General features: G+C 34.5%; 1 protein-coding gene across 1 annotated transcript in view; it reads left to right on the top strand.

Moving 5' to 3' along the window:
• ADAM22 (ADAM metallopeptidase domain 22) overlaps positions 1-15,595 on the top strand; it is a 213,965-nt gene that overhangs the window by 144,397 nt on the left and 53,973 nt on the right. The window contains exons 9-15 of the mRNA XM_040644568.1: positions 2,423-2,497; positions 4,124-4,195; positions 5,022-5,188; positions 6,640-6,724; positions 7,743-7,833; positions 9,066-9,117; positions 13,923-14,022. Of these exons, the coding sequence (XP_040500502.1) occupies positions 2,423-2,497; positions 4,124-4,195; positions 5,022-5,188; positions 6,640-6,724; positions 7,743-7,833; positions 9,066-9,117; positions 13,923-14,022 (642 nt within the window). The remainder of the gene's footprint in view (positions 1-2,422; positions 2,498-4,123; positions 4,196-5,021; positions 5,189-6,639; positions 6,725-7,742; positions 7,834-9,065; positions 9,118-13,922; positions 14,023-15,595) is intronic.

The following is a 15,595-nucleotide window of genomic DNA, read 5'->3' as shown; positions in this document are numbered from 1 at the left end:
TCGGAGAATAATTAAAAATAAAAATAAAATTAATATTCTTTAATTTTTTCTCAAATTTTTATTTTTTTAAATTTAAGTTCAATTAATTGACATAATGTATTATTGGTTTCAGAGGTAGAGGTCATTGATTTATCAGTCTTATATAATACCCAGTGCTCATTACATCATGTTCCCTCCTTAATGTCCGTCACCCAGTTACCCCAACCCCCCCACCTCCCTCTCCTCCAGCAACCCTCAGTTTGTTTCCTATGATTAAGAGGCTCTTATGGTTTGTCTCCCTCTCTGATTTAGTCTTGTTTAATTTTTTCCTTTCTTCCCCTATGCTCCTCTGTTTTGTTTCTTAAATTCCATGAATGAGTGAGATTGTATGATAATTGTCTTTCTCTGATTGACTTGTTTCACTTAGCATAATACCCTCTAGTTCCATTCACATCATTGCAAATGGCAAGATTTCATTTTTTTTGATGGCTGAGTAAGAATAATTTACTTTTGACACATTCCTTGAAGTTCTTCACAAACATCTGTGACATCCAGTCATTTGAAGGCAAACACTAGATTCTTTTTCTGACACAGCCGTGGGTCCACAGAGGTGAGGTGCTACAAAACTGTGTGACCAATATGGCAGACCAATATGACATTAAGAAAATGTTGAGTCTTCTTAGAAGGTCTGCTGTGTGAACTGGTAAAATTCAGGTCTCTTCCTCAATTACAAAGCAGATACTATCATCCTCCGTCATCATTTTTAAAAAGACTCATGTCACTGGATGAAGTTTATATTACTTCTTGGTTTCCAAACTGAGATTTATAGTCTATTATTCCCTGTCAACTTGGTGTAATAAGGGATTCAAATTAAAAAAAAAAAGTCTTAAAGTTTGGGAATGCAATTAGCACTGAATCAGAATCCATGCGTTGGCGATTTTTTAGTTTATTTTAGATTCAGCTTTCAAAGCAAAGGTTCATATATTGATTTAGGTTTGATTGCATACCTTCATCACAAAAATGGCCATTGGGCAAATGAATATAACGATTTACTGAGAAAGTGTATATCAAAGCATGGCATAATGGAAAAAGTCAATTTTACAGATCTTATTAAGGACTGTGTTGTAGAGAAACTGCAGGAAACTGAGGCATATGGCTGCCTTAGTATCTCCTGCCAGGAGCATCCACTGATCATGATTTTGAAGGTGGAGAAAATTCGTTGTTGAACAGGTAGATATAACGTAGCTGTAATAAATAACCCAGAACTGCCTGGAAGCTCTCAAAGCTATCTGAACAAAGCTCTTATATCATTTGGGGGATCCCTTGAGCTGTACCACAGGAAGAAAGGGCATTCTCAATCCCAGATTTGGAGATTATAGAATAAAAGTGTCCATCGGACCCCCCCCCCCCCGTATCCTCTCAGAGATCCTCAGAAGCTTAAATTAACCCAGAAAGAATGCACGTCATGTGTTACAATCTCCAAGATGTACTGGTAAATGGAAATAACCTGATGCAAAAGCTAGTGAAGTAAATGAAAGTACTAAATATATGTTTTATTTGGTTTTACATGCATAAATATTTCCAGAAGAAACCAGTAACTGTGCTATACCCATTGTGAGGGGGAAAGGTTAGCAACTAGGTAGATGGGGAACAGAAGTGAAAGAACGACTTTGATCCTAAAACTTTTCATAGTTCTTTAATCTTTGAATCATATGAATTTATTACCTGTTCAAACACTGAGTAAAATTGACAAAAATGAAAAAAAATCTGAAGGAACAAAAGCAGAAATGTTTATTTCTCTCATATGTTTTAGTTTTTTAAAATTAAAAACACTTTTTCAGCCTTATTGAAGTATACCATTGGGTTAATTAATATATCAATCACCTCACATATTTACTTTTTTTTTCTTAGTGAAAACGTTTAAGTTCTGTCAGCAAATTTCAGTTATATAATACAGTGTTATCAATGTTGGTATCTATCAAATGAATGACTGGATCAAGAAAATGTGTGTGAGTGTGTATGTATATATGTGTGTGTATGTACATATGTGTGTGTGTGTATATATGTATATATATGTCACAAATTATATATATACATATATATATGTATATATATATATGTGTGTGTGTATATATATATACACACACACACACACACACATATATATATAATATAGATGAACCTGGAAGACATTATACTAAATGAAATAAGCCAGACAAAAAAGATAAATACTGCAAGGTATCACTTATATGTGGAACAACAACAACAACAATAAAGTCCAACTCACAACACAGTAGTAAAGTGGTTGCCAGGGGCTGAAATCAGAAGTGTTTGGAGAAAGGGCACAATATAATATACAACATAATGTGTAATACATTTTTTAGTTTTCCACAGCCAAGTTCAGAGGGCTTATTTAGGTGCTATTTCCTTTACCATATTGCAGCTTCGTCGACATCCTCGTAACGTAGAGGAGGAGACCAAATATATTGAGCTGATGATTGTCAACGATCATCTCATGGTAGGATTTGCTGAATTTTTTGTTGTTTGAATTTGTCTGTGCTGAGGGGTAAAACTGGTGGGTACAGAAATATGTTTAGAAGAAACAAAAAACCCAGAAAATTGTAACTTGAAAAAGATTATTTTTGTAGCCAAATGTATTGTTAGCCAGTAACAACTTCTAAATTGGAAACATTGTTAGGTGGAAATAACTAGGAGTATTTTGTGAGAGTCCAGAAATATTTCTTTGACTTATAATTAGTCAGCCCTTTGGATTTGCTTAATGAATATTTGCATATTGAAGAAATCAGTGAGGCACCAGCAATGTGACACTTTAGTTTGCAGTGTACCATTTTATCCTAATAAAAGAAAAGCATTTTTTCAATTTCTGGCTAGCTATGTAGCAAACCATATGGAAATGCTCATATAGGCAAGCAGCGAAAATTTTTGGATTGGAGTCTCGCAAACCTTCCTTCTTGCTGAGTCATTTATTTTGACACAGAGTGTGTATATTCTACTCACGGGCATGTTGCAGGCAGTAGCTTACATTTACAGCCCAGCAGTGAGTTATAATGCTAATGGCGCTATGTAACCACAGTTTTAAACTAAACATGTTCAGTGAGGCACATTGCTGAATTTTACTTAATTTCAGGGATAAGTGTATTTTAATTTACTTTGAATGATTTGAGGGAAAATGTGTCATTTGTTTGCATATGATTAAACAAATAGTGATCATCTGTTATTGTTGCTAATAATAATAACAACAACAATAATAATAATAATAGCCAGATTGAGTTCTTCTTCTTTGTTCAGGCTAGAATTAAGTTTTATCTTCCTAACCTCATTGAACTCAGTGAATGTTACTGTTTCCTGAGATTTTTACATGATCAGAATAAGTTGTAAGAACATATATTTTGACTTTTTAGGATAGCACACATTCAGATGTCTATAGAGATCTGTAGGCAGGTAGCACAAATGAAGTAAGCCAGATGTGAAACAATAGGGAGAGGTGAGGCCTGTGGCAAAAGAAAAGATTCATGGCTTTTCTAATGGGAGTCATTGCCTCTCAGTACTTGCTAGTTATCACCATGCAGGGATTCTAATTTTAGGAGAGCCAGAAATCAGGTTTTACATGATATTTTGTGATTTTTAAAACACTTTTGAGGCCAAACAAAAGGTATATGTCATCCACATCTAGCCTTCAAGCTACCTCTTTGTGACTCTTATCGTAGGGCGTTCTTCTCCTTACTGATTAAGTCTTGTAGAACTTGTAAGTTTTTATACTCATAGCAGTTTTATGTACACTTTTTCTGGCTATCCACCCTACTTATATTTGTATGTCTTGCAATTCATAGACAGATTTTGTACATTTTCTTATTCTGAATAACAATCCTGTGTTAAAAATAAACTTGTGAAATGGATGGAATAGTATTTTTTACTTCATCTCACAGTTGAGTAAACTGAGGCCTCAAATTCTTAAGAGCCTTGCCTCAGACTACACAGCATGTAAAGAACTAGTTCTCAACACAATTTTTTTACAGAAAGCCATAGAGATATTTCAATTACACTATGTTTTCTCTGCTGAGGTGATTATTTGCTGATGACTCTAGAAGCCCTTCACTTTTGCTTTATTTTGTTTTGTTTTCAGTTTAAAAAACATCGGCTTTCAGTTGTACATACCAATACATATGCGAAATCTGTGGTGAACATGGCGGATTTAGTAAGTATCAACTCGATTCAACATTCCCATAGAGGAGTTTCGTCTCTTGATTGCTAACAGAATGGATGATATGGTTCTTACATTTTTGGTACTCTGAATTGAGCACCAGCCAAGGTGTCCCGTAAGTCCCTAGTAACCTGGCAGTGGACTTTATTGATTTTTATCTCTGGCTGGGAAGATGATAAAAGGAGGTGGTCAGAGTTACCCATGGATTTATGCTTGAAATTTCTCCTTATATTTTTCACATTGAAAAATAAAAAATTGAATCTTAGTCCTTAACAAAGATATTCATGGTGTACTTCCAACATTGGAGAAACAGTAGAGGCGGTTGTGCTCTTTTCAGGAGTGCCTGGTTCTGTGGGAATGATGCACTAGTAATCCTACTGTATTTATTTTCTGAATCTTTTCTTGACAAGGCAATGTGGGTACCTCCTCTATGAGTTTAACTGGGGCCAGTCAGCTTACATAGAAATTGTATCTTAGGGGAGTCTTCATTGTTCCATTCTTCACTTGCGAAACCCAAGAATGCCATAAAAGAAACTCACAGAGATCCTTGAAAAAGGGTGCAAATATTTGTCAAAAATTGATCTTTTGTTTCTAGCTAGTGCTCTGTTCTTTGGGTATTAGTTGTAAAGTTTGACTCTCTATTACTCAAGGAAAATGCATGTGAATTAGAAAAATAATTATCTCCCATAAAGATAATGGAGTTTTTTACATTTAACTAAAACTCAAGAGTTTTCATTAAAGGAGCTTTGTAGTCCTGTTCATAAATCATTTGATTTTACCACACGTATAGCTGGTGTGTTCCTTTTTCTTAATATACCAGATATATAAAGACCAACTGAAGACAAGGATAGTATTGGTTGCCATGGAAACCTGGGCGGCTGACAACAAGTTCGCCATATCTGAAAATCCATTGATCACCCTACGTGAGTTTATGAAATACAGGAGGGATTTTATCAAAGAGAAGAGTGATGCAGTTCACCTTTTTTCGTACGTAACTTATGATTCATTACTTTTCTCAGTTCCCCCTTGAATGCTCTATTACTTGTGACTGAGATGTATCCTTTCTCCTGTATAATGCAGTTAGGGTTTGACATGGCAGATACATCTGAAAGAAGTTTTAAAGTATAGATTGTTTGAAGTTGTCATGAAAGCGTAAGAGGTTTAGTTTTGAGTTATTTTTTTATGGCATATATATTTTTATTTAATTTTCAAGAGATTTAATCAGAGCATTTATTGAGTAAAAGTACTGTTAATACTCATAAAGAATATTCTTGAGAGATTAATCCTTTAAAGTTTCTATATTTTAAATGTTAATGTTACCTTTGCTTTGGTTCTAAGTTGAGACCTTAGTATTTCTGGAGTTTATTTTTATTTTTTTTTCTAACTTTGAAGTGTTTTTTGGGGGTAAAATGTGTATTTGATATAACAGCAGACTATATATTATAGCATTTAAAAAACCTATCATGTAAAGTAAGATCTGTTGAAGGAAGATATAAGAGGAAGTAAAAAGAGATTTTTACGTAACTTTTACATTTTACACAATTTCAAATTTATAGAAAAGTTGCAGAAATACTACAAGGAAATATATACTCTTAACCCAGATTCAATAATTATTTATATTTTGCCCCATTATTCTGATTTTCTTTCCTCTTTCCTTCTTCCCTTTGTCCCTCCTTCCCTTCCTTTTTTCCTTTCATCCATTTATCAATTTTTTTTCCTGAGCCATTTGAGAGCAAGTTGGAGATACTCACTTACTGGGCCTTCAATACTAAATACATGTATATTCCCTAAAGATAAAGACATTCTCTTATATCACCATAGAAAATTATTAAAACTAGAAAATTTAACAGAGGCACAATACTTTGAAGTAATCCATCGTCTATATTCAAGTTTCTCCAATTATCTGAGTAATGTTTTTGATAGCTAATTCCCTATCCTCTCAGGACCCAATGCAGGGCCATGCGTCACATTGAATTGTCCTGTCTCTTTAGTCTCCTTGAATTTGGGAGATTTCCTCAGCCTTTTTTTGCTTATTTTGGTCTTAACATTTTTGAAGAGTGTAGGTCGGTTATTTTAAAGAATATTTCTCATTGTGGGTATGTCTGATGTTTTCCCATTAAGAGATTCAAGTTAGGCATTTTGGTCAGAAATACCACACAAGTGATTTTTGTATCTCTGTCGGTGGCTACCATGTTGGTGATTTTTTAAAAACAGGTATAGTTCTGTTGAAGGTATTATTGCTTATGTGGGGAAACATTCCCCAGAAACTCTTTCTTCAGTTATGTGTAAACAGTATTCACATTCCTTTCTTACCTCAGGAATATACAGTATAGGAATGTATTTGCATTGAGAAAGTAAGTGTGGTAAATTAATAATGAGAGGTGCAGTGATACTTGGAACTCTGAACAGTAAGCATTTCTCGTTTCCTTTTCTAAAAGGGGAAGTCAATTTGAGAGTAGCCGGAGCGGGGCAGCTTATATTGGTGGGATTTGCTCGTTGCTGAAAGGAGGAGGCGTGAATGAAGTAGGTGTGAACATCTGTACAATACAAAGTGGTATGATGGCTGAAAATGTTTTCCTAATATTTAAGAGATAATTTCTCATATTCCATATTCTCTAGATGTTAGGTTGTTTTATTCACAACCAGTAGTTGCTTTAAATGATTGGAGGACAGAGAACAGGAAAATAATGGAAGATAATATTTGATAATTCTTTTCATGTTCTACTTAGAATAATCTCCGAATTTAGCTATTTAAAGATTATGTAGATAAAATCTTTACTTCTATTTTTATTGATAATAAGGTCCTATCTATTACTTTGGCTGATTTCCTGGAGAATCGAATAATTCCTGAAGCATTGGCTTACTATAACCTAACAACGCAATTGGAAATTTTCTTCCTTCTTCAAAATTCTGCAAATTTTTGGAGAAAAAAATAGACTGTGTTTCCCAAAGAGTTCCTTTTACCCCTAAGGCACTAAGTCTCATGGAAGTGATCTAAAGGAAAAATACTTGAATCTACATATTGAAAAAAATATCTTTAGGTCTCAGGTTTCTTTTGCCCACAGATCATTACCACTTCCTGTTGTTCATACCATTTATTTTCTAAAGCCACATTCTATTTAATTTGGGGAAATTTGGGGCATGCAAGTAGACACACAAAAATGAACAAGTTCCAAATAATTTACACATTTATTATTATCTAAAAGACTGACTTAAGTATATACAAGTATTAAGTTTTTCAGAAATGTCACTAGTGAAATTTGGATTCAGAATTAGATTTAAGTTTCTAAACCAGAAGGTGGTGATTCTCTGGCTTCTAGTCTTCCCTATGAGATTGAATCAAACATGGGTTTATTTCTTACAACTTTTTTTTCCCAAATGCTTCATCATTCAGCTTTAGCTACTGTATGTTTAACCTCTGCTAATTTAGATGCTTAGAAATTACTTGTTTCCAATTATATTGTGACATTTTTCTCTGGCCCATTTTAAATAAAAAATAATTCCCGTTTACATGTATTTTCTTTTTGCTCTTGTCTTTCAGTTTGGGAAAACTGATTTGATGGCAGTTACACTCGCCCAGTCATTAGCCCATAATATTGGTATTATCTCAGACAAAAGAAAGTTAGCAAGTGGTAAGTTCACCGCTGTGGTTTAGTTGTACTTAAAATAGATCTTCTATAAATATTTTGGAAAATGAGATTTTAAATTCAATTGCTTGATCAAAAGAGTTTGGGTGATAGTATAAGATAAACAGCTGGGGCAAACAGTATTTTCTTCAGAAATGATACAAGGTAATGTTTGTCCTGCAGGTGAAAATTTTTCCATGTGTAATAAACATTTAAAGCTATGTGATGATAAATTCCTTGTTGAATTTAACCTAAAAAAAGGACAAAATAAGCTCAGTTTGGTATTTTTAAATGGTCTAGTGGAGAATCCTAGGCATGTAGGTTCAAGGTGTACTGTTTTATTATGGTTTATTTAAAACATCTCTTAGTATGACCACAGAGGAGAATTTGCCTGCTAAAGGGCTCAGTAAAATACAGACCTGGTAAACTATGCTAGGACTAGCATCTAGGAAGAATATATTTTCCCAAGTAGATAAAGTTAATTCACCAGGAATAGTCAAACATCATGTATTTCGCTTAAGTTGATTAGAATCATATTTATCGTATTATTTTAATAACAAATATAAATGATTGTTTATATTAATAATAACTACTACCATGTATGACGAGCCCATTATAAGACAGATAACTGAATGCCAGTATAATCTACATCCAGATACTCATTTAATCCTCAAGATAATCCTACAAAATACTCATTATCAGCCCCAATTTACAGAATAAGGTGACCAGATGTTAAAAGGGTAATGTTTCCAAGATTACTCATATATTAAGTGGCAAGTCCAGGTTTTGAATCCAGGTATTTTAAGCCTTTCTGCTTACCCAATATACTATACAGCCTTCTACCAGCAGCTCTGGTGCAGAGTTTTAAAAACTGGACAAGAAATTGTAAGCATTCCCATAAGGACTGTGAAACCAGAGTCGTATAGTGACACTATTTCATTGGTATTAGATTGTTAAACCATTTTAAAGCATTTTAGTGAATGCTTTAAAAATAAGGCCACTTGTTAAAATATCAAGATTTATTTTAGTAAAATTTATAGAATCTTGATATGGTCAAAGTAGATTTTTGTTATTATGCATTGCATGCAAAACTTCAACTATAAGGAAAATTAGAAAGCAGGTATTACTTTTTAAAAGGTATTTAAGGAATAAAGTGAAGATATACTTTTAAAAATAGACTACTCCTAATGCACCTGTTTTCACTTTGTAAAAAGGAATGCGTGTTCATTCTCTTTTAGGTGAGTGTAAATGTGAGGACACATGGTCTGGATGCATAATGGGAGACACTGGGTAAGTCACTTCTATTTGAAAATAACTCACTTTTCTTTTCCCTGCTGTGCTGTTGTCTCCTTAGGAATGTGACACCAACAACTTAGTGCATGGAACCTCACCACTGACATTAAAAGGAAAATTGGATGTAGATTTTCTCAATGGCTCAGTATTATAAAATATTTTCATAAAATAGTCTCTTATTTATGAAAACAATTGTTAGTTAAGATAGAAGACCAAAGACTTCGTTAGCCTTTCATCTAGGCTAGAAATGTAAGAAACAAGGAACAGCTTTGTTGTTGTTGTTGTTCTTTTTTTTTTTTTTTTAAGATTTTATTTATTTATTTGACAGAGACAGCGAGAGAGGGAAGACAAGCAAGGGAGGGGAGTGTGAGAGGGAGAAGCAGGCTCCCAGCGGAGCAGGGAGCCCCATTCAGGGCTCAATCCCAGGACCCTGGGATCAAGACCTGAGCCAAAGGCAGACACTTAATGGCTGAGCCACCCAGGCGCCCCCAGCTTTGTTCTTCATGTCTTACCTACTGATTTTCTTTTGTTTCTTCAATTCCAGTTAAATGGGTTATAAACAGTAGTGTGCTGGTAAGCTGATTCTCAAAATCAAAAACAAGAAAAGAGCCTGGATTTGTAGCTTTCTCTGATTTTTGTGGTGTAAATACTCCTAAAGTGACTGATTTCAGGCTATCAGTAGTATGTCACTGAGCAAGGAGTGGGGAAGAGATGTGTATACTCTGCTCTCCTGAGAAAGGTTTTTTTCTATACCCTTCACATGCTATCAGGCACAATCTTGTATTTATTTTTTCTTAGTAAATTGTACAACCATTCCTTTCATGCCAAGCTCATCACTACTCCTTACTTTAAACTTTTATCATCTTGAGCTTTTATTGTCTTAATAACATTCCAGATACCCAGGCAACTCTCAGTTCCCTTCTCTCCCCTACTGAACTCCATTTCTATCATCACTGCAAAGGTATAAAGAGCAGAAGAGGGAACCCTTGTATACAAACCCATGTATACCAAGAGGGAAACCTTGTATACTGGCCTTAAAAAAATACCACCTACATATTTAAATCTCCTTTGTGTTCTCTCTTGTTGCTCCCCAACCCCAAAGTAACTACTGTCTTGAGTTTGGTTCATATTATTCACAAGCCCCTTTTAATACTTTTATTGTTTGTGTGTATATGTTACAGTAATACATAGCATTGCTTTGCATGTTTTTACTTCATAGGAAAGGAGTTCTACTATTTGTACTCTTCTGTGATTTGCTTTTTTTGATCTGTATGTTTTTAAGATTTATCCATGCTGATAATATATAGCTCTAGTTCATTGAATGTATACAGCACAGATTCCTCCATTCACCTTTTTGTGCACACAAATCGTATCATTTTTCTGCTCAGAACTTTTGTGAGTCTCTGTTGTCTGAAGAATAAGGTTTGGAGTTCTTCCTCCAGTATTGGGATATGCATAATCTTTCTTCATCCTCATTATATAACCTCATTTATAACCTCATTTTCCACTGCGATTCATGGTCGGTTTGCTTATTATGATAGTTATTCAGGGGTTTCCGGCTTTTTTTGATTTTCTAACCATAATCTTACATGGATTTTAAGCTTCTTAAAAATTTGCTCACCATAAACGTACATTAATTTCCAGCCTCTTTTGATTCCTTCGATATATTCTTTTCATTTGGAATTATCATTTCTCTCTAACCACATTTCTAGCCATTTGAGATTTATTATAATTTTAACTCCGGCATTGTAATTTAATTCCGCATGTCCTTATGCTTTGCCTCAACAATTAGTTGTGAATTTTTGAGGATTACATCTTAGGCTAATAGGTATTCCTGTTTGACCTCACACCATAATCTCTTGACACACTTGATTTTCAATAAATATTTATTGATATTTGCATTTTGAACTCCCAAAAAATATATGACAAGGAAGAGAAATGATAGAGGGAATCTATCTACAAATTTGTATTAAAATGTTTTTCAAAATATCTTTGGACTTTCTGTTTAGTAATAAAAGAGAATGGTAAAAGTCCTTATCCATAGTTGTAATTTTCCAACACTTACTAAATTCCAAGCTAAAGGTTCTTGTCTTTTAAAAGCTATTTAGTATGTTATGTTTGATTATTCTGTTTAATGACTAAAAACAAAATTTTATAGGCAATCTACCTAGACTAAGCATAATGTGTAGCAGAATCAAATGGCAACACTCAGAAATGTACATAGCTCTTTGCTTAGGAGCTCCTCTTACATCAAATAGATATGTGCAAGAGAAAAAGCTTTTATCTATCTATCTATCTATCTATCTATTTATTTATTTATTATTTTTCAGTTAGCCAACATATAGTACATCATTAGTTTTTGATGTAGTGTTCAGAGATTCATTAGTTGTGTATAACACCCAGTGTTCATCACATCACATGCCCTCCTTAATACCCATCACCTGGTTACCCCACACCCCCATCCCCTACCATTCTGTAATCCTCAGTTTGTTTCCCAGAGTCCAGAGTCGAGAGAAAAGCTTTTTAAAGAAAATGTTGTCTGGATATCATATGCTATGATATCACGTAATAGTACTAATTATGGACATGTATTTCCTGTAGACACTTCCCCTCTTGTTTCCACTTGCTGAAGTCTCTGTGCACTGCTGTGTGTTGGAAAGCATGTTGAAATTAATACCAGTTTGACTTGAAGGTATAAAAATCAAATTTTGAGAAAGCATTGAGTATAATAGATATGTTACCCTGCAAAAAAGAAGTTTTCGGGAAGAGCCTAGGGAGATTTCTGCTTTCAGGTATTTGAAGAGCCATGATATGGTAGAGGAAATAGTCTTATTTGATACAGGTCACCACAAAGAACCGCGTGTGGCACTTACAGGAAGTCAGACATGATACAGTGAAAGCAAGAGCAATCCACAAATTTCAACTGTTGATATAAAGAAAGAGCTTTCCTGTGAGGTAGTGAGTTTCCTGTCACTGCTGAGAACAGCCTGAATGCCCAGCTGGGCATTGGACAGGAGGCTGGGCCAGGCTGAGACCCAGAGGACTCCTTTGCAGGGCAGGGGCTGAACTAGACTTGGGAATTCAACACAAAGAGTCCAATACTAAGAATGTCACTTTTTTCTTTGCCACTAGGGAACCATCTCAGGTTTTGACCAGTAGAATCAAGAGGCAACTTGAACAATGCCCACTTAAATTCCATAACTCAGGCAGAGCTCTGTAGGATAGATTAGAAGGGAAGGTGATAAAACGTTGGCCAGGGTATAGGCATTGAATGGAAAAAAGGAAGTAATAAACTTTTCAGATAAAGAATAAAGCTCAGGACCTGTTAGGAAGATGAAATGAAGGAAGTAAAGTAATTCAGATGAGGTAAGCCCAGAATACCTTTATTTGGCATGAAACACTTGAGAAATTAGGGTGAATAATCACTGTAAATTCCATTCATTGATTCACAAAGCATAAACCTCTGTGCTAGAAAGAAGTAGGGATATAAGTGGACATAGTACTTACAGGCTGGTGGGAGAGACTTAAAAAAACCATCCATTATCATCTTAATTGTGTTTTCACTTTTATAAAAACTCAATGTAAAACAATTTTTGAAAAATACAGAAAATTAAATTTTTATCGCTTCTTTTCTCATTGTTGTTAAAATACTGCTAATCAGTATTTTTTTTCCATTTTTATTGTTCTTTTATAAACTTACGATCTTGCATATGTCATTACTTATTTTTTAGTTAACATTATATAGTTAGCATTTCTGAGTCTTTATTTTTCAATACCATGATTATTAATAACTTCATGATATTGTATTTTATTAATACATCGCAGTTAACGGTTTCTTCTAAACATTTGCGTGATTTTCATGGCATTTGCTGTTACAAATTGTACTACTGTAAGTTCCTTTGTTCATACATCTTTGCATACATAGCTAGTTACCTCTTCAAGAAAAATTTCTTAAAGTAGAATTACTAGATTTCAGGATATTTCTCATTTTGAAGGTTCTTAATGCATATTGCCAAATTGTTCTTTAGCCACATTTCTTTTCTTCTGATCCTTTATTACTTTTTTTTTTGGTATAGCCTTTTTTTTTTTTTTTTTTTTTTTTTTTGTATTTTGACATAATCTTAAATTTAAAAGTTGCAGGAAGAGTAACAAAGAGCCTTTTTGTTCTCTGAATCATAAATTGCTAGCTTGGTAACCCATCACCCCCAACACCTCCGTGTGCATTTCCTACAAACAAGTGCATCCTCCTACAGAAGCATAATGTGACCAATAAAATCATTTAATTCTTAGCCCTCACTCAAGATTAGTCCCGTACTTCAGAAATGCCACTTTAACAGATGGTTCAGCATCAAGCATCACATTTAGTTTTTATGTCTCTTATCTTCCTTCAGTCTGAAACAGTTCCTCAGTTTTTCTTTGACTTCATGACTTTGACACATTCATAGAGTATAAACCAGTTATTTTGTAAAAGGTTCTGCAGTTTGGGATCCAGTTTTTATATTTAAGAAAGACTCATTATTCCTACGCTCTTTGATTGAAAATACAAGTATGTGTGTGTTTCTTTTGAATGCATATGTTAATAATGAACAGCCCATAGTCACTATTAGTCACCGAATGAAGAATTTAGAAATATACTGGTAGAATCAAAGTCTTACGGATTTAACACAAACACTGTACATAAGTGGAATTTATTCTTTCACTTTTAAGAACAATGTTACAATTTTAACAATGTTCAAGTTTAAGACTAACATAAAGACAAGAGAGACTAAAATTATACCCAGTTATTGCTTTTCTTCTTACAGGTATTATCTTCCTAAGAAGTTCACTCAGTGTAATATCGAAGAGTATCATGACTTTCTGAATAGTGGAGGTGGTGCCTGCCTTTTCAACAAACCTTCTAAGGTACGAAGTGTGATCAGAGTTATTAGTTATTAATCCTTCTAAGGTATTATAAGCGTAAATTTCTAGCCATTGGATCTGCAAAAAGAAAGCTTTCCAACTTGGCTTATATGTCCATATTCTAGATACGTGAAATATCTGCATTATAAAGTCAGCTTTAATCTTGGGCGTTTGGGGCTATTCTTTTTTTTTTTTTTTCTTAAGATTTATTTATTTATTTTAGAGAAAGAGAGAGAGAGAGAGAGAGATCTTGTGCGCAAGTTGGGGTAAGGGCACCAGGAGAGGGAGAGAGAATCTCAGGCAGACTCATGCTGAGCGTGGAGCCCATCAGGGGACTCCATCCCAGGATCCCAGGATCCTGACCTGAGCTGAAATCAACAGTTGGATCTTTACCCGACTGAGCCACCCAGGCACTCCGGCATTTTGGGCTATTGTGATGGGAATAGAAAGCAGGTAGAAATAAGACTGTGTGCTTTCTGAGAAATGATTAGCTTGCAAAGATGGTTTCATTTGCCTTTCTTTTTCATTTTCTTGGTTCCTTTTTTATTTGTTTGTATATGTAATCACAACTCGTAGAAAGGGGGCATTTCTCCCCCTCGTAACTCCCTACCACTGCCTTTCAGAATGAGCAGTATGATTAAAATTACTCTTACTTCTCAGTATGAAAGCCAAGGCTACTTAAAGGAGAAAAGGAGAAAGTCTTTGTGTATTTAGACTTTGTCAGAGGCCTTTCCAACTTGCAGAGCAAACTGGTTATTGACTTGAAAGCAGGTCTTCCTCATGCATTTGGAAGAGTGCATGTTAAGGCAGAATGCTTTGTTCTTGTAAATTATGTGAACTGTTACGTACTTCTTTGCACCACAGCGGTGTGTGGCGTTGCGTATATCCTCATTTACCTGGTTTCATTCTGTGTCTATTCCAGTGAAATTTAGGAAGTGTATCATATTGCTTTGAAAAGCAAAGTGACAATTCTGAAGACTCTGCAGAAGTTTCAGAAGGAACATTTGAACTAAATCCCTGCTGTTATATAAAAAAAAACAATTGAAGTCTCTTTACCAAAATAACAGATTATTCTGAGCTCAGAGTGAAAGAATAAGTGGATTTTTCATCTGGATAAGTTTTACTTTGGCTTTCAAAACTGTCTCATTTGTTATGATCCCTTTCAGCTGAAAATAGAATCTAGAGATGTGTTGATAATTTTTAGGAGAGGAGAGAATATTTGAAATCGGGTGGGGATTTTGTTGTTGTTATTGCTGTTGCTTTTTTTATTCTGCCCCCCACCCTCTGTTAGTTAAGAAAGTGCGTGTGTGGGTATGTGTCTGTTGATAGATGTGAGTTCTGTTCCGTTCTATAATATTAAAACTTTAATGAACTTGTGAATGAATATTATATAACTGGGACATAGCAGCTACTTACTAATTTTACCTATCACCATAAGATAAATTATGCTCAAAAGATAACGAAATTGATGGAGAGTTAAAAAATAAAATAGTCTTAAAATGTACTCTTGTACAGGCTAAAAGTTGCTTCCCTCTCTGGGGCAAATTATTATTACTGTGCTCTGCAAAGCTATGTA

Source organism: Ursus maritimus, unplaced genomic scaffold (assembly GCF_017311325.1).
Source record: "Ursus maritimus isolate PB19 unplaced genomic scaffold, ASM1731132v1 scaffold_3, whole genome shotgun sequence".
Lineage (NCBI taxonomy): Eukaryota > Metazoa > Chordata > Mammalia > Carnivora > Ursidae > Ursus > Ursus maritimus.
The sequence above is the reverse complement of the archived record's forward strand: the minus strand, read 5'-3'. Positions and strand labels throughout refer to the sequence as shown.